Raw genomic sequence first — 21,024 nt, 5'->3', positions numbered from 1 at the left:
TCTCCATCTTGCTAGCAACTGCTGTCTGGCTAAAAGGGTCAGTTAATTCAGGTCTCAGCAAAAATTCATAGATTCGCACATCAATAACTTACATTTGTATATAGTCAAAACAGACAGTAATGGCACAGTAAGTGTAACTTGTTTGGTTTCTTACCTGCAAGATTCCAGGTAGCAAGTCTGCAAAATGTTTAAGAAGGGGAGCATTGAGCTCATTAGCAAGCACAAACGCAGCTGCAGCTCTAGCAGACAAAGTCTTGATCTAAAAGACATGATTGAAGAAATAAATGTGGGAAACTAGTATTGAAACATGCCTCTGTTAGTTTTTAACATGGGATTTTAAGTTTTACTTCAAATTAAGGTAAAGTGATAATGAAGACATTCAGCATCTACATTGTTTACAAAAAGTTTATCATACAAGGTGGCAAGTAGTCCCTAGTTTTGCTTTTTGTTTTGGTGGTTTTTATTTAATGAAAGAAAACCCTATTGTTTTCAACTTCTATCAGAACTTCAAATATGCATGCAAGTGTCATTCTCATTTTTCAAGAAGTGTGAGCTAAGTGTTTAAGACATTCCTCTTAAAAGGCATGACTTGTGGTACTTTAGAAAATGTTACTCGGTCAACTTTCAAAGGTCAGAAAAAGTAATCCTTGGGGGAGCAGCAAACTAAACCCATATATCACAGCAGGGTTTCTTATCCTTGCCCAGCATTTCCCATAACAAGAGAAACATTTTCAAAGTACAATTCTCTGCACAAATCAATTAATCTGAAGCCTTGCAGAAAAGCAAGGCTTGCTTACACACCCTTAGAGCAAAACATGCACAAAGAGTTCAAGGAGCTGTTGCATACTCAGAATTTTGAGACATACCATGTACTATCTACATACACTGCATGTAGAGAGATGACAGACTTACACAGGCCAGAAAGAGAATTTAACATGGGGTTTCTGACCCCTCAATGCTGCTGGCTAAAACCCCATCTGCCTGGGGCCACTGCAGCTGGGTTTTTCCAAGCATAACTAGGGAAGAATCTGGGCCTAAACAATGCAGATATAAGCAGCCACTCAGCTTTAGGACCACAAAAAGGTCTGAGCCTTTGGTGTGCAGCAGGAATAGTCAAAACTCTGTATGTACATCATTTTCAGGTAATGCAATTCTCTGGTTAAAATCTATGGTTTAGTTTAACCTTTATGTTTGAGACTACTGCACCAAATTTCTATGCTCAGAACATACTAAAATCCCCAAAGAACATAAAGGTCTTACTGAGGGATGTTCCTGATCTTGCATACACTGAACCAGCATTCTCTTAATGACATCCAAATAGTGCTGCTGTTGATTCCCAAAAATCCCAGGAAAATTCCTAAGGATAAGACCAAATTAATTAATAAAAATTGACAAGTTAAGGTTAAACTAGTATTTCAAACTTATCCATTGTTTAAGTTGCAGATTGTAATTGTACACATTTGAGTTAAGTAAGCCACAATACAAGAAAATAAATTAAATAAATATGATTGCTAGTTAATTACTTTGTGACAGTTTTTCTTTCATTTTCAGACATGATTAGGCTATCCTACAAAAACATAGCTTACCAGAAAATATGTAGAGCAGCCTCACGCAGCCCCACATTCTGAGAGCTGACAGAGTCAAATAAGAATTTCAGAACTTCTGGCCACTGGTTATTGCCATCTTCATCTACATTAAACACAACAAAGTTTGAGGATAAGCAAACTTCAGGATGGTGAGATATCAGGGGCAGGAAAACCAGTCATCACTGACTCCCTGATCTGAAGATGTACCTAAGTCACAATGTAAAATATTGTGAAATGTCTAATCTAAAACCACTCCATATCAGAAGATGATCTCTGTTTACTGCTATATAGCAGCACTCAAAATAAGAAACTGATGCAATGTTCAGCATAAATCATGACAATTTACACAAAACTGGATTTATAAATCTTAATACAATCTCACCCAAACTTGAGCAATTTAAAAAGCAGAGTTTAAGAATCTTATTTTCATCTGGTCAAGGATAGTGTAAACAAATATTAGGTTCTATTATAGGCCATGGAATTAGCACATCATGTGCAAAAGCCTAAGCAGAGATTCAAATACAACCACTAGCAACACATAAACATTTTACTACAGTATCAACTTATATAAATAAAGTACCTATTAAATTCCTGGCCAATTCAGCGACTATGTCACATATTTTCTTCCTCATAGTGGACTGCACTTCTAACTGGATAAAGAGCAGCAATTCACTCTTGACTGATGCCTGATCCTCAGGTGACAGAGCTGGATAAACTTCTTCAAATGCAGATGACAACAGGCGGCGCAGAAGGACAGCTGCCATCTGCCGAGCCTGTTGAGGAGAAGTGTGTGTGTGTGTTCAAGTGTTTGACATGATAATCATGCTCCTACAAGGGAACATCGACATCATGCTTCCAAATGACACTTCCATTGTGTAGAGTTCTTTGGTGAATGGAATACCTCTTAAGCAACAGATGACAATTATGATAGTGAAAAAAAAAAAACATAGTAAAGAAACATCAGCTTACAACCATGTTTCTGACAATTACAGCCCTTCAAAGAAATAATGACAGTACTGAGGCACTCAGGTTTTTTCTATAGCTCAACCTCAGAAATACTTTGTGGCAAGTTAAGAACTTAGCTGTGCTATTGAAAGATCTTTAAAGCATGAATTCTTTCTATTTTAAATGGCCTAATGAGGTCATTATAATGCAGGCAGGTTTTTCTGGATTAAAAAGTGACTTATTGGGGCAGTTTTGTCAGATAATTAACCCGTAAACCCTCCTTCACATTCTCAAACAACTAAACCCAAAACCAAGTCAAAACAAAGCTTTCAGTGTTTTGCAGGCCTACGATGAAACTTTTTTCTTTAAACTTGAACTTAAGCATAGGAACCTCAAAATCACATACTACAATCTTGTATCCTGTATGCATACACCTATTTTATAACAGTATCATTTACATATCCATATTCATTTACAATTGCACTAGAAGCAAAAAATACAGTAATTCAAAATTAATAGAGCAACATACATAACAAAACCTTGTGTGCGCTAAATTCTCACAAAAAATAATTCAAACTCAATTTTTTTGCAAAGATATTCTTATTTAATGTGCACATGAATGACAAAGTTTCATTTAAAAGCCTTTGAAATTCAAAACTTTTCAAAAGCAAAAGTAATCAGTTCCAATTTCTCAATAATGTTATTATGACATAACCTATAGATGTGAAACACAAACTGCTGCGAAGTGTCAACTTCTAACATACCCTGTAAATATCAGGTATTGCTAAAACAGCACCCAAGATACTATTCTTATGTTCTGCAGTCTCCAGACTCACTGTGTCTTTTTCTAAATTACCCAGCTCTCTTCTGTCTAGCTAAAGAGTACTGCACTCAAAGTGTCTCTGTACCAGCAGAAGGAATGGAGTAGAATTGGACCCAATTCTTTATCATTCCATATCTCCTCACCATCTCCAGTGTGGGCTAAGGCCACCACATATGTAGGATTAGCTCTTCCCTAGCAGATGTAAGGAAGGCAGCAGGTGAACAGTCACAGTGCCCACCTGTGCTGTAGTTCCCCTCAGAAGCCAAGATTCTCTAGCAATAGGCTGTCACAGGGGAATGTGAGCTCAGAAGGACATTCTTCCCCCACTGCCTGTGGGAATCTCACTAACAATGTGTCCAAAAGCTATAATGGTACCAAAATATAATGACATCTTTCTTTCTCCCATCCCTTGGAGCACCAATACTGTGAAAGATTAAATTTTTCCTCATTAATATGGTAAACTTACATAGAAATGCCTTGAGTGGGGAGCAAGTTCACTGGGACTAAACAGGGCACAAACTCTGGTGTTGTCTTCCCTTACTCAAGGCATCGTGTTTCAGTGAGGATTTCCTGACACCTGATAATGACTGAACTTGCATTATAGTATATTCTTTCATGAAGTACTAACAGGTGGACAGACAGGGAACAGAGGTGAAGACTACATGCTTTACGAAAACAAGGATAAGAATTTCCAACTCCTAAGAATTTAAAATATTAGAAGACTGATAAACAGGCTGATTGCAAAGTAAAAACACAAGTAGTAAGGCATGCAGAAAGACACAAGACCAGCACTACAGGAATTATATACTGGTTATAGTTACTAGCTTAGGAAAACAAACAATCTCCAAAATCCCATAAGCAAATTCAAGTGTTTTAAGGAGTGACAAATGAGCTACTGACTTCTAATAATAAAAAATGGCATATTTTCCTCAGCGGATACTCACTTACATAGGAAAACTATCATTGTCAATTTAACTATGACAAACATGGCTGAATTAATGGCACTTCCAGGGCCGTTTCCTCTACTCTAAGAAAGAATATATGAATTTTTCACACACCCCAAAGGTACGTTAAGTTTAAGTATTTCAAAATATGTACTTAAACAAGCATTTTAAAATTCTGCAATTCAGTAGCAATAGCTTTTAATGAGGAGAGGAACAATATAAAGCATATCTCCCCAAAGAAGGAATTCCAGCTACCAAAGAAGCATAAAGAGAGCACATTTTTTCCCAGCGTTGGGTCTTCTGCATGTCTAAATTACTGAGATGCTCACATACAACTGAAGCGTATAAGTTATTAATATAAAAAGTAGCCATAATACTCAAATTTAAACATACTGCTTCTGATTAGTAGAATTTAGAGTGTGTTAAAAATGTTTTAGTATTTTAAGGATGACAGAAATAAAGCACAAGATGAAAATATATTTGCTGAGCAGGGTAGCAGCAGAATTTTGAACAGCAATCTGGGATGCCATGCTCTCCAACAATATTCAAAGCATCCACGTAACCCTATATATTTATAAGAAAAAGCTTGACTATCTTGTGTAGCACTGTCACACTGGATTTTTACTTCTGTTTTATTGTTCAAGTCCTCAAGGAGGAAAACATGGAGGGATGGAAGTAAAGAACATTTAGCACATGGTTCAAAGATGGACTTGTCATTCAGAGATCTAGTCCTATGTGGAATTCACAGCACAGAGTGTCCAAGATCCACAGACAACTCAAAGGCAGAACTGTGGTGCATCCTTGGGCTGCCTTCCTTCCCAAAGGCTAAACAGAGAGCTGTCCACAACATCAGTCTTCAAACTAAGAAATGCATCCCTTCATGTGACAATATGGGCAGAGGTCTGGGAGAGGTCAGGGCCCTCCAAGAAGGCTGTGAGTACAGCAGAAACAGTTCTGCAGAGCATTTGTTATTTTACTAGTCATCTCTAAATTAGGACACAATCAAAACCTGCCAATCCAGAGTTAACTAAGAAAAAAACAAATGCAGGGGGAAATGCAGAACTTCTGCTCCTCTCAAAGATTTATGTGATAAATCAAAACTGCAATGTAACAGCCTAAAATATATAAGTCCTAAAAATAAAATAAATCAAATCAACTGTGAATATATATCACCTTTCTGTACAGCCCTTTAAAATGCAGTTGCATAGGAAGTAGTCTTAATTTCATAACAGTGAGACTACAAGTGCAGGAAGTAAGGACAAGCCCCTCCTCAGACTGAGGTGTACAAACATGCACATCACCTGGCACAGAAGTGTTCTAACTGCTAAGTCAGATGCTTCCCTCCACTTCTGTGAATGGTTTTACTTTGCTATTAGTAAAGTATGAACAGAGGAAAGAGGTGACTATTTCCATAGTTTAGGTATCTGGCTAGGAGAAAACCCGTTACACAGTTAGTTAAAAGTTATTCCAAATCTAGCTTAATGGTTTTCTATGTCAAATACAAAGAGTACTTGCGAGCACAATTTGCATCCCTGTTTCTCCATTTAAATGCCAATATTATTGGTTGCAGAGGCAGGACTTCCCCAACTGCTGTCTGAATAGTCCTACAAATCTTGTACTCTCTACAACATAGACACCCAACTCACGCAAACAGGATGGGGTATTTTCTTCATCCTAGTTTTCCTGTAAGGAGGTAAAGCAATACAAAGGCTTCAAGATAAAGAGGGATCTGAACCCAGCTTTCACACAGCTGGGACAAGGCACATTTAAAGTTCTGAAGCTCCTTCCAGCATCCTGTGTTTGGTGGCGCTGGTAGATTCAGTGTGCTCAGAGGACACATACCAGGCCCAAAGCTCTATCCACTGGTGACATGCAATATCTGCTCAGCATTTGGATCTCTATAAAACACATGCAGAAACTGCCTGTTGATACCAGCATCATATTAAACATGCACAGAACGCTTCCCAGCATATGCAGTGTTTATATGCAGCATTTAGATTGAGCATGGGGATTACCTCACTTAGGCTCTAATTAGGCTACTAAGTAGTTGGATTTACAGGGAAGAGATTGTAGGCTTTATTAATCAGGATTTTTTGAGTCCAGCACCCAATGCTTACTTATGGTAAGAGCTAACATTTAAACCTTGCTTTGATTAATCCATTGGTAAAGTTAAATGTCAAGATATTCTACAAGTGTTAGCCTTTGCTGTCTCTGGCAAGAGTAACTTCTATGGGTGAAAAGTTTTTTTGTACTTTGCAAGTCAAAATCCATGTAACTGGCAAGATTCCTAAGTTTTACACTAGGCTATTTCCTTAGCTCATGTAAAGGGAATAAAATCAGCAAACACATGAAACAAGTATTTATTTATACTTTGTAATAACACTGCTCTACAGTTTTCTATCATCTCAGAGGAGCAAAAAGGAAAACTAGATACCTCATGCAACCAGTTGCTAGTATAATATTGTAGGAGTCTGTCAGAAGAACACAACATTATAGATCGATAAGCATCAGTAGGGGTACACTGATACTTTCTTAGTATTAAAAAGCACAAATGGCAACTAACTCTAAATTGAATATAGTCTGCCAGAAGAGACTGCTATCCATAGAGAAAAAGCACACTTATGCTCTTATAATATTGTTCAGAAATTGTTTAAGTGACTCTAAAATTTATAGTATCTTGAAAGTTTAGTAGTTCTTTGCTCTGCATATCCAAGTGAATAATAGTTTTACCAGTAAGTACTTTAACTGATTGCTAAAGTTGTGAGCCTTACAAAACTAAGGAGTAACTAAAAGACACCTGTACTTTATGCCCAGATTAAAAAAATTGTATGTTTAGACTTCTCTCCACTCATTCCATAATACTGCCAGATGACTTAAGAAGCACTGTAAGTTTCAGACGATACACAAGTTTAGTGTGCTTAGGCACAGGACTCCAAGCAGAAATCACTTCTCAACTGTCACTTGAAGATACACAACAGTAAGTCACATATTAGTTATACATTTAATGGAAAATAACACTCGTTAAGCAAAGCACACAACAGAAAACAATGGAGACTCAAGCAGTTGCTTATGAAAAAACTATTCCTGAAATTAATACTTTGTGTCCAGCACCACAAAGTCTCAGCTAGTGAACTGGGCATGCAACAATCAAGACAAAAAGAAGAGTGATCCCTCTACAAATGTGCAGTAAATTAAGATGCTTCAAGTTACACCAAACTTGCTCATGTATTCCAAAATGATCAGCACTGATTTCTTCCCCTCTTCTCCAAGTCCCATTAAAGATCTGCACAGAGGTTATTGAGCCATACCTCCTCGGGAGTAGCATTGTTCCTGATTGCCTGCAGGAGGTAAGTGATCTTTGATGGGCCTGGAATAGTCTCGTAGGTCTCCTGCATAAAAAGAGATGCAGCTTATTGTAAACATTTATTAGAAAGCATGTGTAATATGAATTGACTCTCCTTTTAAAACAACATCAGTATCCATCCCATTTTAAAAAATAACATAGCAGAAAAAAGAAATTTAACTTATCAAAATAAAAATGTATGACCTTTTTAAAATCATGAGTAAAATCTTAGTTCTCTGGTAAGACCTGCCATATTGGAATGATCTACATATGCATGGCCACTTAGGAGATTAGTTACAAAATATAAATAGAACACAAACTCATAGAAATACAACATATGCCATGCATGTCCTACAGGGAATCCATCATAACTTTTATCATATCAAAGAATTAAGAACTTTGGAAGCCTGAGACCAAGCTGTGACCAACAGGTTAATAATCAGACTAATGTATAGTCCAAAAATTGGATCAGTTCTGGTTTTGAACCTTTTAAAAACTTTTACAATGTTATGTGGCAGCCACATGTCTCAACCATACATTCTGAATAAGAATGTCTCATTTTTAAACTCCTGCCTGAATTTCAGAAAAAGAAACTACTTAGTCTCCTCCTTAGGAAAACCCTCTTAACAAAATGAGAAGTTTAATAAGTTCAGTTACATTGTCTTACGTGCTTCTGGCATGCATTTTATACGTCTCCTTTTTAAATTATATTGTTACTTAGAAGCTAGAGTCAAAATACAGTAAAATAACTTTTGCTATCCAAAACATGGTATATGAGTGCATTTTGAAACCATTTTTTTAAAAAGTATGTTAAACGTATGTAGGTAGGAGCAGCAGAATGACAAGCTAAATAGCAACCCCTCATAGTTCTATACTTAGTAACTCCTAGTTACTTTTTGTTGACAATCTTGAAGATTAATTACTTCACCCTTTCCAAATATTCATTATCCCATCCTGAACTCAAGGAATAAGCTTATTCTGCAAAGCTCAGGTTCATTTCTATCAGTTCTCTGCCTGCCTACTTCCTATTTCCAATTCTGTAGAGTAGATCCTTCCAGTACTCTAAAAGACTCTTACACACCTTGACAGGATACCTGCTATTGTCAATTAAGCATTTAATATTAGACATCATCTTCCTCATTTTCTGTACCTGCTTCCTAGCAGGCCTTCTTCACAAAGTGAATCTGCATTTCATATTCTCTCTAGCTGCCAACACACACTCACACAGTCCATGAGGCTCGGAATCCCCAATGAATCCCTGCATTTAATCTAATCATTTCATGGAGACTGCAAAATTAAATGAGGTTTAGGGTCAGAATAGAAAGTCTTTCTCAGATTAACCTCTCCCATGAATGTATATATTTATACTGCACTGTTATCTACAAATCCAAAAACTAATACAAAACCACAATGGTTCCCTAAACCCAGGCCCAGCACAGACTTGTTATACTTTCACAGACAACTGAAGCACAGTAAAGGCTGGCTTCCCTCATGTCAATTCTGATAACCATAAAATTCTATTTTGAGTTGTTTGTTTAACTCACTAAAAATGGCCAGCAACCTAAGCAGTTGTTCAATGGTATAACTGTCAATTCTGTAAACTGGATTCAGAGGATGCTAAAGCCAAGGGGCACAAAGAATACATGCTCAAACACAGAACCTTCCCTCTGGGCTGGTGGGAGACTTCTTTGCTGGCCCTACCAGCCCTGCCTACACTCTAACTATGTAGCTGGATCCTGCTACATCTTACTGTATTCTTTACGTTTACAATTAGTTCCCCAGTTATCTTATACAGAAGTACAAATTTCTCACACACCATGACCAACTTACATAATGCATGCAAGAAAGTATCTATTGCTACACTTGCTACTCATGTTCTCCCAAACCTGAGAAATGCATTTTAAAAAAGAGCATAAAATCACCAAAACAAAGTAAATAAAAGTTTCTCTCTAGAAGACAGACAAACAAGTAAGAAGACAGGTTTTTACAGTCAACAGACAACACTCCAGGATGGATGGTAAAATAAACCACCCAGATTTCAGCCTACTTGTCAGGTTAAGTTATGAGCATGCTAGTTCATACATGTAATCACAGAATGTTTTGGGCTGGAAGGAACATTAAAGACCATCTAGTTCCAAACCCTCTGCCATGGGCAAGGATACCTTCCACTAAACCAGGTTACTCAAAGCCCCAGCCAACCTAGACCTAAATATTTCCAAGAATGGGGCATTATAGCTTTTCTGGGCAGCTTGTCCCAGTGCCTCAACACCCTCACAGTAAAGAATTTATTCCATATATCTAATCTAAACCTGCCCTCCTCAAATTTAAAGCCACTGCACCTTGTCCTATCACTGCATGCCCTTGTAAAAGCCCCTCTCCACCTTTCTTGCAGGTCCCCTTTAGGTACTTGAAGGCTGCTCTAAGGTGCCTCCAGTCTTCTCCAGGCTGAACAACCCCCAACTGTCTTAGCCTGCCTTTCACAGGAGAGCTGTTCAGACCCTCTGACCATCTTTGGGATGGTCCCACTCCAACAGGCCCACGTCCTTCTTGTGTTAGGGGCCACAGAGGTAGACCCATTACTCCCGTGGGGTCTCACAAGAGCAGACTACACATACAAATTCATACACATCGATTGAGTTTGGAGTCATCAGGCTTTCTTCCTCACCTTTTTTTTTTTTTTAAACATCTTTTATTACAATCCTCCCAAACAGGATATGACTCTACATCTCTATTAAGTTCAGTCTTCAGCTGAACACCCCACATTTTCATCTCAATGACCAGACCTATTTGGAATAAACTGCTTAGTCTGCTTAGTTCCCTGTCTATCCATTTCTCATTCTGACTGGTTTTCACTAGATACAAATGAAAACCCGCTATTCAATTTATCTGCAGTTATTTGAATCCTTTATGTATTCAATATTACCTTCCAACAGTAAGTACACTTTGAAAAACTGATTGGACTATGCCAATGTTAAAAACCAAGTACGAGTCTAGTATGATTTTAGGAAGCAAATATTTTAAAGGTTATGCAAAACTTTTATCCAAAAAAATCTTACTTCAATGAGTAAGACTCACAACTTAAGTCAGTCTAGCAACACTGTAGAGAGACAGATTTGTGTTTCTAGGTGAAAGTTCATTAACCCACCATGAAGACTAAGTGGGGTTCTTTACAGCCATGCATGGTGGAAAAATGAGAGACAACAGGCATAAATTGAAAAAAAGGAGGTTCAGACTGGAAGAGGTCCAGATCTCTCTGTCCTAATGAGGACAAGTCAAGCAGGAGGGAGTAACTCAAAGAGCTTGTGCAGTCTCCATTCTTAGAGGTTTTTGAGAGTCAGCAGGACAAAGCCCCGAGTGACCTGATCTGACCTGATAGCTGACACTGCTTTGAGCATGGCAGACCTCCTGAGGACCCTTCCACCCTGAATGATCCTAAACCATTAAATAATTTGCAGCACACCTTGGAAATATTCAGAAACTAATGACAAATTCAGTGCAGATAAATAAGTAAAAAGTTATACTATTCCTTGTATTTTTATAGGAAACTAACAGACTTGAAAAACTTGGTATCTATCATGCCAATTAGGGTTTCTTATTCTGATTGACGATAGTACATATGAAATAAATACATACTTATGAAGATTAAAAAGAACTCCAACTCAGTTTCAAGCAAGTTTCTGACAAAATATACCAGTTTTAAGAATCTGAGCTTTAGCGTTCTTAACCAATGTTTTATTTCATAGGCATTGTGACACAGGTGCACAACAAACTTGCTTTGTTACAATTCCAATAAAGTTCAAAATTTTTTAGAAATGTTTTTAGGTTACATGTAGGCAGTTGAGAAGAGAAAAAAATTCAGCTCCCAAAGAATGGCCTCCATTGCAGCGCTATGTTCAGGAATGTGGGAATAATTTTTGCTGACTCTCTAGAAAGTGCAGTTATCAATACTGAACTTCACTAGCTTTCTAAAAACGTATGTCTCGCCTCCTTCCCACTCTGGATTCATATTTGAGGAATTTTCACTGCAGCATCAGGAATAATGCTTTTTATTCTTCACCAAACAATGCGCTGAACTCTGCTGACCGCTGGAGTGATGAGAGCGATAAAAGACCCGATGCAGCCATGCAGCGGGAATTCATGCTAAACCTAGACGCTGGTATTTAATTCAACGGGAGAGAGTCCCCACCAGGCTTGACAATGGAGCCTTAAGCATGACAGAGAGAAAGAATTAACGTGGCTTAGCCGCCACAAAGAATTTCAGCTGAAACAACATGTCTGAAAACTTTTTGCTGATAACAAGAGAAACTCAGCATATTGAAAACACTTCTTTTGGGTGAAATACTTCTTAGCTGACGAAACACTTGAATACACACGGGGCCGATCCAAAAAGTTAAAAAACCTAACTCGTGTGTGGCCAGAGAGAAGGACCTCGGTCCCGCTCCTGCCAGCCCAGCTGGGGCTGGGGCACGGAGCTCCGGCGAGGGCCGCTTCGGGAGCGCACACAACAGCGCTTCCATCGCGCCAGGCACCCGCTCTGACCTCCTTCGGGAACCGCCTCCGCTCCCGAGCCACCGAGAGCCGGCCCCCCCACACGCCGCTGCCGCCACCGGCTCGTGGCCCCCCCTGCACGGCGGGGCCGGGGCCGCGCTCCGCCACGCCGGGCGGCTCAGGCGGAGCCAGCCATGGGCAACGGGGACAAGCAGCCCCTGGCGACGGTCCCACACGGGCCACGGGGGGTGCGGTCTCGAGGCGGGCGAGGGGCGAGAGCGGCGCCGGACACGCCGGGGCGGGCGCCGAGGGGAGTAACGGGACCCTTCGAGCCCTCACGGGCCAAGGGCCGGCGCGGGCCCTGCGCCCGCCAGGCAAAACGGTCGCCACCGCCCGGCCCCGCCGCCCCGACCGGGGCAAGGCCCGGGCCGCCCCGGCGGCAGCTGGTGCCGCTGCTCACACGTGGGGCTCGGCCGGCCCCGCCGCCTCCCTGCCCCCCTCCCTTCCTCCCTCCCTCCCGCCCTCCGACGAGGCCCGGCGGGTCTGACAGGCCGTCTCGGCAGCCGCTGACGCGGCGGCCCCGTTACCTCGGCCTGCTTGCGGACCGCATTGTCCGGGCTGAGCAGGTTGCCGAGGAGGGCGTAGAACTGCTCCTGCTCCGTCGCCGCCATTGCTGCGAGAGGGAAGGAGAGGGAGGAAGGGGGAGCGCCGGCCGCGCCGCCGGCGGGGGAGCAAGGGGCGGGGCCGCAACGCTAGCCGCGCTCCCATTGGTCGCGGTGCACGGAGCCTCGCCCCCGATTGGCCCTGCCTCCCTTTGACGTCCCTGCAGCTCGGGGCGAGGCGGGCAGCGGGGAGCGGCGGCTCAACCGACCCTCAATGGGGGTTTGTCTCCTCGCGTGTCATTGGTGCGCCGCCGCGCCGGGGGCGGGAGCCAGGGGCGGCGGAACGCTCTGATTGGTAGGCGGCTCCGGCAGCCCCGGCGGGATTGGACGGAGCCGCGGTCGGGCGGCGCAGGCAGGGAGGGGTCGCGCCGGGACGCGAAGCTGGGGCCGGGCCGGGGGAGGGCCGGGAAGGGGAGGGACGGAAAGCGCGGGAGATCGCGGGGCGTCGCCTCCGGGCGCTCGGTGACGTCGTGCTGCTGTCCCGCCACAGGGAATTAGTGAGTCACAGAACGGGTCAGGTTGGCAGGCACTTTGTGATATCTAGTCCGAGCTCTCTGGTCAGGCAGGCTCGTCCTAGAGCACATGGCACAGGATTGCATGGAGACAGGTCTTGAATATTTCCAGTGACGGATACTCCACAGCCTCTCTGGGCAGTCTGTTCCAGTGCTCAGTCACTCACACAATACAGAAGTTCATCCTCACGTTCATGTGAAACTTCCTGTGCATCAGTCTCTGCCCATTATCTCCAGTTCATTGCTCAGCACCACCGAGCTGAGCCTGGCTCCCTCGTGGCACTCTCCTTTCAGATACTGATAGACATTGATGAAGTCCCTTCTCAGCCATCTCTCCTCGAGACCAAGCAGGCCCAGCCTTTCCCTCAGCCTTTCCTTGTAGGAGAGTTGCTCCACTCCTCTCACCCCGCTCTGCTGGACCATTCCAGGAGCTCCATATTTCTCTTGTACCGAGGAGCCCAGCACTGGCACAGCACTCCAGATATGGCCTCACCAGGGCTGAGCAGAGGGGCAGAACTACTTCCCCTGATTTGCTGGGATTGGTCTTCCTTACGCAGGAAGGATACCATTGGCCTTCCTGGCCACAAGGGTGCTGATGGCTCATGGACAGCTCATTGTACACCAACATTGCCAGGTCCTTCTTTGTAGAGCTGTTTCCCAGCAGATCAGCCCCCAGCCTGGGGGTTATTCTTCCCAGCTGCTGGACCTTGCATTTGCTCTCACTGAGTTTCAGAAGGTTCTTCTCTGTCCATCTCTCCAACCCACTAAGATTTCAATAGATTGAATAAAACTTAATTAGTATTCCCTTTGATCTCAGGGAATATCACAGGTTCATGAGGAGCAGGGCGAGAGGCTTTGAGCATTACCCTGATCATTGGTGGAGGGGTCTGTTCAGCCAGCTGTTCTGGGTGCACCAGCCAGCTGTTTGGGATGCAGCTGTGGGAGTGGCTGGCCAGGTCAAGTGTCTCCTTCTACTGTGCCTTGACCGTGCCCAGGGAATGCCAGTGCTTTAAAAGCAGGACAACTCAGCCAGTGAGCTCTAGTGGAGAAAAGATGGAAGGGAGGAAGGGAGGAAGGGAGGAAGGGAGGAAGGGAGGAAGGGAGGAAGGGAGGAAGGGAGGAAGGAAGGAAGGAAGGAAGGAAGGAAGGAAGGAAGGAAGGAAAGAAGGAAGGAAGGAAGGAAGGAAGGAAGGAAGGAAGGAAGGAAGGAAGGAAGGAAGGAAGGAAGGAAGGAAGGAAGGAAGGAAACATTCATCTTGTCTGCATCAAGAAAGAATTGCGGGCAGGGCTAGAGAAGGATTTTAAGCTGACTGAAAACTCAGAAGGGCCATAATTAAAGATGAAATATAAAAGCAAGCATGCTTTCTAGTGTGAAGTACACTCCTGTAAATGTCCTCAGAGCTCAGCTATGTGGATTAGGTTTGTACAGCTTGTTGCACATACTGGAGGGCCTTTTGGATGTCTTCTTGAAATAGGCATGGTTTTATCACCTGTAAACAGGTTTGTATGAACTTTAGTAACATTGCTGTCTGCTTCCCATGCATAAACAAATAAATGTATTTGCTTTCATCTTGACTTGTCTTAATGGTGATTTCACCATAAATCTGTAGTAGGATTGTTAGCTAAGGAATACAGTATTTAATGGGGGTTGGGAAGAGAATGTAAACCACAGGATATGGAAAATTGTTTTCTTACTCCTGCTGGCTTTTGCATCTGTAGATGCAGGGAGTGGGTTGTTATATAAAAACTGCCTGGTTGCCTTTGAGGAAGAGCGAGGCGTATGAAAATTGCCTAAGACCTGAAAAACAGTTGTCAAATTATCTTTGGAGTACCAGTGATGAACATCAGATTCCAGTAGAGCTCCCTTGGAAAGGGAAGGCAGGAAAGACTTGATGCAGTTCATTAGAGCAAGCCAAGTGAGAGTGTCTCTCTATGTGTGTATGTGTGTCTGTTTCTGTTCCTATGTGTGTAATGATCAATAAATTTAGTAGTGTAATGCTCTAGGAATACATTTGAATACATTTCACCCTGATATTCAAAGCATAGAAGGGAGCATCTATACTGGGTTCAGAAGAACCTGCTGGTAAACTCAGCAGATTATTGATGTTCCACTTCAAATCCTGACAGTTTGGGGAAGGCAGATTGAAAACTTCATCTAGGTTAAAAGCAGTTAATATATTGGAGAGAGTCCCAAGCAAACAAAGTTGTCACTAATCCAGTGTGATCAGTCTGTCACATCAGGTGCTCGTTCTCACTCAGGAGAAGTTTGAAGCTTGGGAAGCAGACAGAAACTATGCCAAAGAAGTAGGTATCAGCACTAAAGAGGGTTTGAACAAGCGCCTGAGGAGAGCTCTAATCGATGCAGCCACCAAGCAGCCAGCAGCAATGTTGGTATTGCTGAATATTGCCTGATTCCTGCAGTCTGTTTAAAAAACAACAATGACAGCAACAACAACAACATCAAAAAAGACAGGAGAAAGTATGACAGCAGAAATCAGAAGAATTACCTTGACCTCTTCTAAACAGTTAAGGCCCAAGACATGTGTTGAACTGTAGTTTATCCAATGACATTTTATTGACGTTTTAAAACTTGGACAGATCCTGAAATTGAAAGTTCAAGTCTTCAAAAACAGAAGCTTTAGTTTAGTATTTATTAAACTTCACAACTCTGAATACAAATGGATTATAAAGAGAGGGAGAGCTAGAAAACTATTTATTATACCTGAGGAACGCTATAATGTTTCTTACAGAGCAGTAGGAGATGTGAAATGACAAAATGAGGACAGGTGTCTCAGATTCTTGTAAAATACTTTCTGATGCTGACTTACAGGTGGAGGGTTTGACATATCTGTGTTTTAACATTCAGAAGCAAATAATGAGATGATGATAAAGAAAGATACAGAAAATAAGATACAGCAAAATAAATTCAAATGTATTTGCAAAGCACAATAACAGGTCAGCTCTGTCATATCAGGAGATCTACCATAAGTTTAAAGTGAGTGTTGATGGTCCATATGGATTCCATATACTCTACATATCACAAAAAGTGCAGCCATGATAGCCTCAGAGGCCAGAGAAGAGTTAGAAAGTGCACGAGGGCAGATTTCCAGCAAAAGTCAAGAGAACAGAGTAAGTTGATGTCAGTGGGAAGCTATGCTCTAGCGGGGGCTGTTTGAAGTTATCTTGGCAGAGCAAGCTCTCTGCAAAGAGCAGGCAGTGTCTGAAAATTGCTCTGGCCAACATGTGGGGTGAGGCAAAGAGTTACAATCCTGTCAGCTATGACTATCAGTAGTGGACTATAGTTTTCACAAATTGTTCATCTGTTCGTCTGTGTAGTGTGCTCGGAGCTCAGAAAGGGCATAGGTCAGTTCCTGTGCCTAAAGCATGGGGATGGGATGCCTGCAACTATAAAGAGTGCTGAGAGAGATGCTGCTCTTTCAATTCTACTCCACGAAACCCTGACCTGTGACTTCTTACTGGTTTTCTGTGTTGGTAAGGCTGAGCTGGGAGGTGATACAACAGTGTCTAGCCACAAGCTGAGGGGTCTACTAGACTGGGGAACATGCTGGGAGTCTGGAGAGTAGCCATCAACCACTAATGAGATCCAGAATTCTTGAGTGGGAACTTTCTGAAGCCATTGAAATGGTTAATAAGCTTAATTACAAGGCAGGAAAGCTTCACATGCAGGTTATTCCATAGGTCCTACACACTGCAGGCTTGAAAAGTTTTTGTTGTGAAGAAGCTTTGAACATCCTGTAGGGCTGCAAAGAGGCATCCTGTACTTCTCCCAGGTCTTCTCACTGAAGTCAGATATCCCTTGGAGGACATCACACTGAGGAACTGACATGAAATTTTGCTACTCCCAGAAAGCAGAATGCAGAGGGCCTTGTATATTTGTCTAGGAGTATTTTCTGAACAAGTATACCTGTTAAAAAGTTCGCTCTAACCTCACCAGAGACCACCAGACAGTGCAGAATAGTGAAATGTAAAGGGCTGGGATAACCTGTGGAAATAAGTGACTTCTTGAACAGGGCTCTGTCCCAGGTCATTTTACCAAAGAGTGATGCAGTGGAAGAAGTAGGAGACAAGGCTTTTGTGTGGATTACAGATAATATTACACTGAGGCTGTGCCTGCTGTGTCAGAAGACAAGGCAGAGAATTTACTGAGCAGCCTGAGCAATGCTAAGTTCTACAGCCTGCCAAGCTTCACAAAGCTGCACATGCACTTAAAAAAATAGTAGTTTACATGCATCATGAATGTAGGCCTTTGAGTTCGAGACAATTACTGATTTTGTTAATTTAGGAGGCAACTTTCTGACACTTAAAAACCCAGTGTTTCTAGAACTGCATTATTTGATGTATTGATAACACAGAGGCTGAGAAGAGTGCAAAACCTTTGGGGTTTGAATTGAAAAAGATTGATAAATTATGAAAAAATAATACACTTTTAGTTAATAACAGCAAGAAGTGGTAGGGGAAGATGTAACTTCTCTCAGAGAGACTAATATAAAGACACAGGGAATTAGCTTGTACAAAAAAAGAAAGACCATTCATAGAGTTTATTTCTTAGAACAGAATTCAATGTTATAGAATTCAATTATTACTGAAGATTTGTAGATGGCTTCAGTGGTATTGTTGCTTTTATTAAGGCAGTTTGTCAAAAGCATGCATCTGACAAGGCAATCTGAACATAGGCTTTGAACAGATTAAAGAGGCTTTCTGACCCTCCCTGTGCTAGCCTGGAAAAGAACTGGAAAATACATGAATGATCCTGTCAGTGCTTCAGATGCAGGTCTATAGAGGATGCTTTTCTTGAGATGGAAAGGGAATATTGCCTTTAAAACCAAGACATGAACAAAATTACTCCAGAATGAGTACATTGCCACTGTGTGGGCTATTAGGTGAAATACCATTTCTTCACTCACAAATTCAGTGTCTGCAGGGAATAAATAGCAGAGACATTTTTGTCAATGTCTCATAATATTAATGGTAAATGTTCTTTATCCCTAAAGGGAAAAACTTGATAACATTAAAATGAATTCAGTATGAAAGAGTGTAGTTTTGAATGAGTGAATGTTGGCAGGTCTGGTTACATATTTATTTCTTTGGCAAGTCCCTCTGCTCCAAGCATGTTGCCGAGCTGTGAGGAAATAGATTCTCAACCATTTTCAGAACTTTCTATTAGTTACTCAATAACATTTTTTATTGTATAACATGTTTTATGAGCACACAGAATGATAGTAAAGTCATATTTTCTCTGAAGCAATGAACAAGATGCTGTGGAATACCTGCTGAACTCCCACAAAAAATTTTGCTGTTCCTACTGAAAAAATTGAAAGCTGCCTGCTGTATTAAGATGGTAAAAGTCTCTTTGCTCTCAGCTGGTTTGACATTTCATCAGGTATTATTCAGAAATAATGTAAAATCATGGAAACCACTGTGGAAATGCCATACTGCTATATCTAGTTCATCTTGTCAGAATTCAAGATTCCTGCTCCCTCTGGAACTGATTCTGCCTTAATGTTGCATAAATTCCTTTCTCCTTCCAGCTTCCATATGTATGGGAGAAAAGAGATGCTCAAATAGTCACAATTCAACAATTCATTTTGCTGTATTGGTAGAAAAATAGCCCTTTCAGCAGGAATCAAATTTTCAATTGTTTGTGCATTAGACAGAGCGTCAATTGATTTGGCATATCAGCTGGCTTATAATTGGCAAATCCATTGGAAGGAAGAAGAGTCTGGAAGCACATAATTATAATGAAGTGCATTTCCAAATTACAAAGATTGATATGCCCAAACATGAGTTGGTTCATTTATTCTATGGTTTGACTCATAAATCACTTGCTAAAATTTTGCATATAATATCCTGCATTTGTGACACCTTTATAACAGCTTACCTACTGTTAACCTGTTTCAACACACCTTCTGAAAGAACACTTTCAGATCTTTAGATTAAAGAAAAGGTCAATTGCAAATTTAATATGGACAGTTTTAATAAGAGACTAAGAAAAACATGAAAATGTGACTCATTGTAAAGGGACTGTTAAATATCTGGAATAATATGGAAAAAAAAAAGACATTGAATTCAGTCAGTCATAATCTTTGGTAAGTAAAAGGAAGGACATATGGAGACAAGTCAGGTAGAAAATTAGGTTTGACCTGGTAAAAGAATAGTGTGGCAAAACCACCGATGTAGTTTAGGGTGGCTCAACAGAAGCATGGCTCCTCAGCATGGGGAGATGCTCCTTGCTATGCAAACATCACCTCTTGTGATCAGAGCAAAGTAGCAAGCACAAGTGCAGATTATAAGTTGTGCATGTGGCATTTCCATCCCCTTTGATGAAAACTGAATGTGCTTATCACAGGAAAGGCTCTAACCTAGAATTTGGAGTCTGGGAGGATGCATTTAAAAGGAGAAGCTAGAAGTGATAATCAGCAATTACCATGATAGATTTTACAAACACAAATTACACTGTTGAGAGTGATATGAATTATTACATGTCTTTACAAATGGGCTAAATTAAGGGGGGGGAAAACCCTTTGGCTATGTTTTTGGAAAATTTTCCTTGAACTTCCCAGATCATATGAGGTCACATGTAAGTAATTGCAGAAATGGAAAAAGATTTCCAAAATATCTATTTGTGCAGGAAACACAAGTATTTTCCAAATTCTCAGTGCTTAGCTTTGTAAATGTAAATATTTTTTAAATTTTATAAATTTAAATATTATTTTTAAAAACGGTAACAAAAACATCTATCATATAGGATTAAGACAGAACATTACAAATGTATGGTCTTCTGTCAGGCCTGGCTTTCCAGTGAGTGAGTATTTGAACCTCTCTTTTTGTACTTCTCAGGTACTACAGATTGGTTCCAGCTGTTAATCTGGGCAAAGCCTGGTCAGATGTGGTCCTGCAGAATAAAAATCCAGCTCAACAGTGGCCCACAGGATTCTCACTTTAATCAATATTTTGCTGAAATATTCTTGGAAAAGTTAATAACAATTCTCTATTCAGCATGTATAAACTGTGATTTTTTTCTTTGAATGTTGAGCAATATTTTGAGAGCGTGCTAACTTAAAGTTACTTTTTTCAGGGACATTTTATGTCATCAAAATATTCTTCAGTTCAAATTTCAAGGCCTTTCAACCAGGCATGTCTCAAAGAAAAGCTTGTAAAAATTTCTTGACGTGAGAAAATGAAAATACTGTTCTTTAGTTCCATTCTTGGGAATGCCTAATGGCTCTGCTTGAAATCAAACTAAAAGTGTTTGATAGAAACATGGCAAGTTTTAGTCCAGATTGTAGAGTTCAATAAAATTTAATCAGTAGTTGGGGCACCAGCCGAGTTTATCTCATGCATTAATTACCTTCTTATTTATAAGTTACGTAGTTCTCTCATCTCAAATAATTGTGATTTCTTCCAGCTATTCAATTGCATTCTTGACTGTAGCTCCTAGGGTCTGTCAGACATAGAGTACAAAGTGGCATTGATTCTGCTCACTTGTTTTTCATTATCCTGTAGAAACTGAAAGTTGTTCCCTAAGAAGAATGAAGGTCAAATTGTTTAATTAAAAGAAGATTTGATTTTTTTTAAATAGGGATGGAGACTGAGAACAGTCTGCAAGATATATTGAGCTCCAAAGAGTTTCAGTTTAATCTAGTTTAATTTAGCTTTAATTGCCCTGAATACCAAACTTATCTTAGAAGTCTAGCAAGTCC

At 40.9% G+C, this 21,024-nt stretch overlaps 1 protein-coding gene across 1 annotated transcript in view; it reads right to left on the bottom strand.

Moving 5' to 3' along the window:
* IPO5 (importin 5) overlaps positions 1–12,876 on the bottom strand; it is a 41,528-nt gene extending 28,652 nt beyond the window's left edge. The window contains exons 1-6 of the mRNA XM_059839259.1: positions 12,717–12,876; positions 7,607–7,687; positions 2,167–2,359; positions 1,587–1,689; positions 1,261–1,357; positions 155–259 (exon numbers count right to left, since the gene is read on the bottom strand). Of these exons, the coding sequence (XP_059695242.1) occupies positions 155–259; positions 1,261–1,357; positions 1,587–1,689; positions 2,167–2,359; positions 7,607–7,687; positions 12,717–12,800 (663 nt within the window). The 5' untranslated portion in view covers positions 12,801–12,876. The remainder of the gene's footprint in view (positions 1–154; positions 260–1,260; positions 1,358–1,586; positions 1,690–2,166; positions 2,360–7,606; positions 7,688–12,716) is intronic.
* Between the last annotated feature and the right edge of the window lie 8,148 nt (positions 12,877–21,024).

This window comes from Haemorhous mexicanus, chromosome 2 (assembly GCF_027477595.1).
Source record: "Haemorhous mexicanus isolate bHaeMex1 chromosome 2, bHaeMex1.pri, whole genome shotgun sequence".
Lineage (NCBI taxonomy): Eukaryota > Metazoa > Chordata > Aves > Passeriformes > Fringillidae > Haemorhous > Haemorhous mexicanus.
Note: the sequence above shows the minus strand (reverse complement) of the source record. Positions and strands in the feature narration are given on the sequence as shown.